We start from the raw sequence: 8,945 nt of genomic DNA, 5'->3' as shown, positions 1-8,945 counted from the left end.
CTGCGCCCGCCCCCGCCCCAGCGCCAGCACCCGCTCCTGAGACAGACAACCAGTGAATTGCGATCATAGCGCAGAATAGCCAGTACAGCAGATAGCATATGTGGAAACTAACCGCCTCCGCCTGGCTGGCCACCATCCTGGCCGCCTCCCTGTTGACCACCTCCCTGTTGGCCACCTCCTTGTTGGCCACCTCCTTGTTGACCGCCTCCTTGTTGGCCACCATCTTGACCGCCCCCGGGAGGACCACCTCCTTGTTGTCCGCCATCTTGACCGCCCCCGGGAAAGCCGCCTCCGGGAGGGCCACCGCCTCCGTCTTGGCCGCCTCCGGGAGGACCGCCTCCTTGTTGTTGTTGCTGCTGCGCCATCTGAGCCGTCACAAAGAGTTTGAGACCCAAAAGGCACAAATTCGTAGTCGTACTAATGAGTACTGTAGCAGGCACGTGAGAGAGCGGGTTTGCGTACAGCTGGCGTTGGTGCCCTCCGAGGAGGCAACCCGCCCGCACGCCTGCATGGCTGTACAGTATCACTACGGTAGCAAGCGAGGCAACTGAGCTGACCCAAGATCGCGGAGTCGGTGAGCCGCGCCTCTCTCAAGGTAAACCATTGGGTAAAAGTACTTTTAAAGTTTCTTTACCCCGTGGGGTACAGAGCTTGGCTTACCGTGCCCGTCAGCGTGGCGGCGACGAGCACGACGGCGACCATCAGGACGACGACGGGTGACGGCGCCGACCTCCACCTGCAGTGCAACTTCGACTTCATCGTCGTGTTCCTGCTGGAGGGAGTGACGTCCGCGCCCGCGGTGCTGGCAGCGTCGTGGCTGATGCTGGCCGCCTCTGCCTGCCGCCGTTGGCTACCGCTGCTGACTGCGCGCGTGGTCGGCATCCCGGAACGCTGGAAAACGTTTACCGGAATAAAAAGGGACACGTCGTTTAAACAAACAACCACTCCCTGCGGTCAACGGTACAGCGTCCGGTGGGTCCGTTGAACACTGTACACTCACTTCACTTGAACTACTTTAGGCGGGGTTGCCCAGCCACCGCCGCTGCCCCAGAAACACGCTTTCCCAGAAACACGAACAATAAATGTGTGCTTAAAAGTGTCGAATAATGAGGTATTTTCCGAATTAGAAGAACAAGAGGAATATCGTCTGCTCCCGGACCATCACAAAGCCTCGACCAATCAGAGAGAGCCTCTCTCGGCCTCTCTCGTGGCCGGCTCCAGAAATGCCGTCTCTGATTGGTCGAGGCTTTGTGATGGTCCGGGAGCAGACGATATTCCTCTTGTTCTTCTAATTCGGAAAATACCTCATTGCAAACAGAGATGGAAATTGGCATTTGAAAGAAAACACGGAATTTGAAAGCAAAGGATGACGCCAAACGTCATTACGGCACTTCGCCTTAGAAACCTTGAACCGTGGAGCAGAAATGGACCCGTTCGAGCCTTAAGTATGGCCCCCTCACGGGATTACTCCTATGGCGTTATAAGGGCCGGACGAGGGAGAGGGGGGTCGGTCAGCCCCCTCCCCTCACCTTACCCTGACTTTTCCGAATTGACACCTCCGGAGGTGGGGGTCGTGCGACCCCCTTCTCCTGCTTCTCCTAACGGAGTTCTCTCGTACTTACCACAATCCTCCACCAGCAGCAGCGTAGTTTTAGACTACGCCCGACCCAGCACCCAGCGCGCCCGCACGTCTGAACTGTCGGGATAAAACTGACCAGCGCACGCCCGGCCGGCGTGCAGACCAGAGAGGTGCGACGGCGCGCGCGGCCATTTCTGGGCCACGGACTCGAAGTAGTGGCTAATTTCCATTGTCGAGCACATCCGCCCGGCCGGTCCGGACTAGGGCGCCAGGAGGCCGTCGACGCGTACCGTTGCAGCCCGGCGAGGTCCTCGGGGACCATCGCGTCCACCGCGGGACCCTCCACGTCAACGTCGGACAGGACGCGTCCTCACTGCACTTCCGCTGCACTCGACGCTCTGCCCCTCTCGACAGGATGGGGTGCGTTCCAGTTCAGTTATTTCCGCTCTGCAGATCGCGGACGATGGATCGGAAGGGCACTACAGCCGCGGGGCCGCGGCCTTCTCGGCGGCGCGGTGGCGCCCGGTCGACGGGCAGCCCATGGGCCACGGAGACACATTGGGCTGCCTAACCCCCCGGGGCAGTCGTGCTGCTGCGCTAACAAACCTAAGAGGCCGTGGCGCCTGCCGTTCCCCTTCCCTGTTTGTAAGAAACAGTGTGTCAAGCGATATGTTCCAGAACGACTGATTTTGTTTTTGTAGAGATGATTTTAACACTGGTCAAACACATATTCGTCCCGTTTGTATTTATTTGGCTTACTTATATCAGTGGCGAGGGAAAGAGGTTTGAAAAACAATTATTCAAATAAGTTCAACTTGCTTTGTTAGTGTTTTTTTTTTAACAAAGGGAAAAACATACAGTTAAATGCAAATGAGAGGGAGGCGCGTTAAATGACGTTTTAAATAAACGATGGTGACATAATGTGGAACAATGATTGCGTAGGATATCTTTTAAAGTGAAAATAAATAATATTGGTCCGGGGTCGCTACCCCGCGAGCACGTTGCCCACGTTGAATGCCTTCTGTGCGAGTTTCAGTCTCAGTAGTTGGTAGCCGTTGACGTAGGCGATCCCCGGGTTCTGCTGCACCTGCACGACAATGGTCACGGGCCTGGCCGTGGTGGTGGTGGTCGTCGTGGTCGTTGTTGTCGTCGTGGTCGCGTTCGGCGGTCGGACCGTCGGCGTCGTCGCCTGGGTGACGGGGATGGTGGGCTGCACCGAGGTGACCACGTTGGTCGTCTGCTGAGTGAAGACGCCGGGGAAGATCAGGCCGCATATCACGCACGTGCTGTGAATACGGAAACCAAAACCGTCAGCGACCGGAACCGGAAACAGTGTCGCAGATTCAGCCAGCCGGATGCAGTTAGTAGGGCTGCATGATCATGGTATTGTTATGGGCGAGCATGGTGGCCGTCTGAGTCGGACTTTTGGAGGGGGCTCTGCCGCGTGGAGAGATCTTCCCCCAAAGGCTCCGTTCAGTCTTAATGTCGAAAGCGATGATAAACTCTCTCGTGTACCAGCGAGGAGTGAGGTGGGAACAAAGCGAAATCAACACTTGTTAGCACAACATGACGCATTTTTATGGACCAAAGTATGCGTTAGTTTCTTTTTTGTAAAAAAAAAGAGTGGCGTGAAACGAAATAGCGTGGTGCGGCCTTCCCTTGTCCCCACCTGCCCCCCGCACGCCAACGTGATAGCAAAATAAATAAAAATCTGTCGACATACCACCGCCACAGACCCAGGAGGAGGGCCTGGCTTTTACTTTTGCTTTAAGGGAGAGACAGTTTCTTGTCCATCTATCACTCATCACAGGCACAGGCTGCCTGCCTCCACCATGGGGGCCTCGGCTCAAATACTCGACGAGTTGTTCCACGTCGAAAGAACGCCGAGGCGAGATTGGTGACATCACCGCTTGAAACTATACGGTCCAACAGATATGCATACGACACGTAGATTTTTCTTTGCTACGTCAGTTAGAGACTTTCGGCGTTGGATCGTTAGATGCATCGGAAGCGATCGGAAGCCAAGCCGGAAATTGAAAAGGATCGATGTCGTGACGATATATCGTTTGGACGTGTCGGTTTCGACGCGGGTCCGCCGTGGAAGCAGGCAGCCCAACCAGCTCGGCGTGTTTACCTGAGCCAGAGCTGCCAGAGCCGCAGCCGGTGGCCGCGGCCGCGCGCTGCCGGCGGGGGCGGCCGCGGGCCGGCCGCGACTCGGCGACGACGACCCTCTACCCGGCGACGACGCCGACGCCCTGCGCCGCAACCGCCGCCGCCGCCGCCGCCGTCGGCAGCGCGGCCGGAGCCACCAGCCCCGACGTCAGCCCGGGGCACAGGCAGAAGCTGCAAAGGCAGGCGACAAAGGAGCACCTGGAACACAGCGAGTGTGAGAGCAAGGCCCAACGCACAGGGGCGGCTCTACAGCAAGAACACGTCAAATTTTGCCACCGAATTTACGCAAATTAAACCCGAAATGGCTCATTTCGAACGAATTCGTTTGACGGCAATATGTGACGGCAACGGTAACCCTTTCCTTTCGTCTGTTGAGGGGAGAGCTATCACGAACCCCTCTTTTGCCGCTTTCACCTCATCTTCCTAACTTTGCAGATCCCCTCTCTTACTGTACAAGGAAGGAGACATCCTAATTATCGCCTTTTTCTCCCAATCTTTCTCCTCCTGCTTTTTATTTTTCCCGGCCCGACAATATTCCTGCAGATGCGTTTTATGTGCCCCTCTGGTCCTTCACCCCTGGTCCGTAACCGCCTCCTCCATCTCCATCTCCACTGCAAAAAGTAATTGTCCTTCTCGCTGCTGAATACATCATCTGCTCACTCGGCACTCCGCATAAGCGCACCTCCACCGCCACCGGCTCCCTCTGCAGCCGAGGCGGCGTATAACCGAACGGACTGGACACTTCCGGCGCAGACCGCCCGCCAGTGGAGGCGGTGAGATGCTTAGGAATCGCCCGTTTTACAAAAGTACATGACCTCGGCGCCTACGAGACTCGGGGTAGGCCACCCCGCGGTACACGTGTGCACTGCAGGCAGGATGTTGCCTACCTACCAGGCGCTATGAGAGCTTGCATGGGCTGAGCCTGGCAGTTTTCTAATAGTATCGGCGAATGACGGACGCACCTTCTTGGATGACCCCTTACTCACACAACAAGAAGATCTCGTTTACGCGTCGCAGTCAAGAATTATTGACTCTGTCCGATTCTGCCCGCCTGAGCAGCACTCCAACCACACTGCTTGGAACTTGGACACTTACGGGACAACTGGCACCGCCGGGATGATCGGGACGGAGGTCACGGCGGTCGGCTGCGGCGCGGGCGTCGTGGTCGTCGTCGTGGTGGTGGTCGTCGTCGTCGTGGTCGGAGGCAGTGTCGGGATTGTCGGGACTGTGGCGGCGGTGGGCAGCACGAAGGGGATGCATCCAAAGGTACACAACCCCGTGGCGAAGGACGTCTGCGGCGCGAAGCCCAGCTGCGTGAGGAAGTTGGGCGACTGGACGGGCACCACCGCGGCGCCAGTGCCCGTCGTCTGCTGGATGGTCTGCCCGGTCTGCTGACCCGCCGGGATGAACATCTGCGGCATGTTGGCGGGCAGCTGCTGCGACACCTGCAGGTTGCAGCGCCAGAGGGTGAGTCAGAGGCACTCGCAGTGCTTCTACTATCTTTAATAAACCATTTTAGAGTGCAGCTGCTTAACACTTGTAATTGTGCAACGACAAGTTGGTGACTTGCAAGTGTTCAAACCCGGTAGCTTGGCACTTGTGCACGGGTGCAACTCCTCTGTTTAACACTTTCTTAACTTGAACGCATACTGTGCGGAAAGTATTCAACGGAGCAGTTTCACACTTACAAGTGCACAACTACCGGGTCGAGCACTTGCAAGTATACACTGTTCAGCGCTTGAAAACCACACTTACATGTGTTAAGCAGTTGCACACTTTGGTTGATCATTGCTACCCAGTGATGCAACGGGAAGCCAGAGCACCATAACGACACAACAAGAGGCAGGATGTCGTCATTTTCAAAGCGTTTTCAAAAGTTACTTCGTGATATTCCTACAGTCCGCTGACCCCGTGCTTTATTTAAAAAATGAATTTTTTTTTGGTCCTCGCGCCGTTACTCACGAACTCACCACTTGCAGCAGCACCGTAGCCAGGATGGCGATGCCGAGGGTGGCCCCGGAGGCCAGCGCGCCGCAGGTCGGCGTCGTCCTGCGCCCCGCGCCCCATCTTGCCGCGCCCCGGGACCCGGGGTCGGACATGCTCGTCGTGAGCGCTGCGAGGGGGAGTCCCGCGCCGTCTCAGGACCCGGCCCCGGGGGACGATGTGGGCCTCATGGTTATCCACGCTGATGCCTCTTCCAGACGAGTCTTAATCCTTCTATCGCGGTAGAGGTCACCCGAATTCTTCTGTGCCAAAGTCAGCACGCCCCCCTACTTATGTCGCCGCCGCCACACACGGATAAGGAAGACGACCTACGGGACGAGCTAGTACGAGACGAAATGGAAATTGTTTTTTTCGCGCACGTCTCGTATGATGTCACATGAGTGAATTTCTTGAGGAGTTGCTCGCGGGAAGCTGGGCTGTCGGGCTGCAGAGAGCGGGTCCGGCGCGCTGAGAGCACTGAGAGCTCGCCCCGGCCGGGCCCGCGTTATAAACGGGACGCCAGGACGACGACGACAGCCACCGGAGGCACCCGCGGCCGTCCCTGTCCAAGGACGCGACCGTCATCGGGGACCCCCGCGGAGGAGGAGGGGGGGCCGGCGGGAGGCAGGGAGGGAGCTGCTGCTGCTCTGATGTGAATAGGTTTGCTGGAAAGGGAAGCCCAGATTGGCTGGCGGGTGCGAGCGCAAAACGGGCATAACACAAGTGTCCAGTGTGTTTCCCCACGCTCGGTAAAGGTTACCCACCGCGCTATGCGCTGCCCTTGAACGGCGCTGTGACAATGCCTCGCCAGGGGTCCCCGCCCGGACCTCTGCGCGCAGCCTCCTGTCAACCTCATCCTGTGCGTCGCGTAGCGCGCGCACGCGGTGGTGCGTCGCGGACGTCACCCGCGCCGCGACACCGCCGCGCGGCCGCTGTCGGACCGGTGGTGGTCGCGCGATCGGTGGCAGCGGGTCCAACTCTACAGTCAGCCTCGCCCTTCAAGAGCTGTCATATCGTCCGGGACGGGTATATAGAAGGAAAGCGGCGGGAGGAGGTCAGGTCGCCCCCGCAAAAAAGGGTTTCTTGGTTTTAGTTCATTTTTTGTCTGCTTAAAGTTAGGACGGCTCTAAAAATGCTTTACCCGTCACTTGAGTGATCGGATAAAGATGTAAAATCAAAGGTGATTAGATAAGGATGACGTTTGTTTTTTCGTGTTTTGTTTTTAGCAGATGATACCTTAAATAGCTTTAGACTAAACATAAAACATATATATATAAAACTTTAAGGTGTCAGCAGCTTGTACTCTGTCACGGTAGAGCGAGGGGTGGTGGACCACAAAGCTAGAGATTGTCTGATTTGCTTGCAAATTGTTGACTTGGTTTTTATAAAGAGAGAGTGATTGACTTTGATTATTTTTGGGCGCCAGGCCAGCTAAGATTTATAAAGATATTTTAATGAAATTATTGAGAGGAGCTAGCCGTCAATCACTGAATAAATAATTAATTAAATGTTGAATTTTACAATGCTATTTTTTTATTACAGTAGGAGTGGGATTTACAAAAGAAACACTAACATGGAATCAGGCACAGACAGAAACACTATTAGGATCCTAACGTGCGGTGCTCGAACCCACAATATAATTTTCCTACTTAATTATTCGAAAGGCATAAATACATTCATCATACACAATATCAAGACACCAGATACAAGATACACAAGATACAAAATACAGAGCAAAATATTACATACAAAGAGGTACAAAAATACAATATACAAAATACACTAACAATACTCAAGTTAGTCACATACTCACAGCAAATATACTTCACAAGAAATACACTTGGCAAAAGCAATAGTTTAGATACCAATCAGAAAACAAAGTCAACGAAGTAACATCTGAGAAATTCTTCAACTGGACTCGTAACAAGACCTGAACCAAGAGTTGTATTATTTTACCCAGACAAAAGTAGCGACAAGCTCTATAAAATTAACAAGCACTCAGGAGTCGCAGACAACACTTCATCAGGCACACTTAACATTCGGAGAAAGAAAAACCAATCAAGCGAAACTAGCTTTTAGGGTAGATACCAACATACAAAGGTCGACAAAACAAACCCTACAAATACAACTCAAACGAAAAAACATCACAGCATTGGCAAGTCACCCAAACACATGGGGAAGAAAGCAACCGAGGGTTTACATAACCAGATGTCTTTCGCAAAGGTCAGGTCACAGGTGGTCAAGTACATTAACAAGCCGTTACAACTGCCAATAGAAATGCAAAGTATATCAGATGCTCAGGGAGGTAATTGTAGAGGAGGAAACCAGAGATAGTTTCTCAAATGGAGTAACATCTTGCAGATTAACTCCATGGTGGATTCGGTCGGCAGGTGGCTGGAGGTCAAAGGTCAAGGGCATCAAGGTCATGGGGCGGCCTTCTAGAGATATCTACTCCATGGTAGGTTGATGGTTGCCCGGTACAAAAAGCCCTATGGAAAGGAGAGAATAAGGGTTTAAATGGTTGCCCATAAGTAGTTGACCTTTTGATGCTGGGGATCAAGACGCACCCGCAGGGCAGATGATTGACGTGGGCGGCGAGCACATGGTGACAATGAGCACGAGCAGAAACTCTTCCGGACAACTGTCCAAGGCGAAATCTCAAAACCGTCTGACACCTGATCCCGAAAACCTCCTGTCCCCTCGCCGTTCGGGTGCGGTTCGGCTCGCCGTGGCGGCGGGCCGATTTCTAGCCGGGAGTCGACAGGGGCAGATAGGCCGCCAGTCACACCGGGGAGCATGGAGGGAGGAGGGTTGCCTATCTGGAAGGCGCTCCGAGGCGAAGCGCGTGACAGATCTCCCCCCTTCTCAACAAAAAAAATCGTCTCGATTTTTTTTTCTTCTTACATATAATAAAGTTCGATCTGGTCAGGGTGCCACGGTCCTTCTTCCTTTCCTTGACCGTCTTGCAGCATGTAGCCGGTCTCTCCTAACTTTGCAGTGATGGTGAACGGACCAATCCATTTTTCTCCCAGCTTCTTGGCAAAGCCCTTGGCCTTGTTTGACTTGGCGAAATTTTTCCGTTTCACCACGTCGCCGACCTTGTAAGGATCCGCGCGGCGGCGCAAGTTGAACCGTCGGGCGTTGCGGGTTTGGGCACGCTGGAGGCGCTCCTGAACCTCGTCGTGGAGCTGCTCAAGCCGCAGTTTTTCAG

General features: G+C 54.5%; 2 protein-coding genes and 1 long non-coding RNA gene across 5 annotated transcripts; all 3 read right to left on the bottom strand.

Moving 5' to 3' along the window:
- Positions 1–57: 57 nt before the first annotated feature.
- Positions 58–1,706, bottom strand: LOC113202147 (ctenidin-3). Its single transcript, XM_052274134.1, has 3 exons — positions 1,623–1,706; positions 661–891; positions 58–365 (listed from the first exon to the last, which is right to left on the bottom strand). Exons 2-3 carry the CDS (start codon positions 880–882, stop codon positions 108–110), a joined length of 480 nt encoding a protein of 159 aa, XP_052130094.1. The 5' UTR covers positions 883–891; positions 1,623–1,706; the 3' UTR covers positions 58–107.
- A 678-nt stretch (positions 1,707–2,384) lies between these two features.
- Positions 2,385–6,213, bottom strand: LOC113202173 (uncharacterized). 3 transcript variants are annotated; one of them, XR_008011976.1, is made up of 4 exons: positions 5,722–6,213; positions 4,847–5,196; positions 3,714–3,949; positions 2,385–2,865 (listed from the first exon to the last, which is right to left on the bottom strand). XR_008011976.1 is itself a non-coding variant. In XM_026416279.2 (3 exons), exons 1-3 carry the CDS (start codon positions 5,848–5,850, stop codon positions 2,565–2,567), a joined length of 780 nt encoding a protein of 259 aa, XP_026272064.1. In that variant the 5' UTR covers positions 5,851–6,213; the 3' UTR covers positions 2,385–2,564. The 3 variants fall into 3 exon arrangements, 2 of the variants coding, with proteins under 2 accessions (XP_026272064.1, XP_052130095.1); XM_026416279.2 differs by lacking the exon at positions 3,714–3,949; XM_052274135.1 differs by lacking the exon at positions 3,714–3,949 and having other exon boundaries at positions 5,027–5,196.
- Positions 6,214–7,244: 1,031 nt separating this feature from the next.
- On the bottom strand, positions 7,245–8,573 carry LOC113202356 (uncharacterized). The gene is made up of 2 exons (XR_003303210.2): positions 8,302–8,573; positions 7,245–8,223 (listed from the first exon to the last, which is right to left on the bottom strand). It is a non-coding gene; the product is annotated as an uncharacterized LOC113202356 (long non-coding RNA).
- Positions 8,574–8,945: the final 372 nt, after the last annotated feature.

Source organism: Frankliniella occidentalis, unplaced genomic scaffold, assembly GCF_000697945.3.
Source record: "Frankliniella occidentalis isolate FOCC.00 unplaced genomic scaffold, Focc_3.1 Scaffold339, whole genome shotgun sequence".
Classification (NCBI taxonomy): domain Eukaryota; kingdom Metazoa; phylum Arthropoda; class Insecta; order Thysanoptera; family Thripidae; genus Frankliniella; species Frankliniella occidentalis.
Note: the sequence above shows the minus strand (reverse complement) of the source record. Positions and strands in the feature narration are given on the sequence as shown.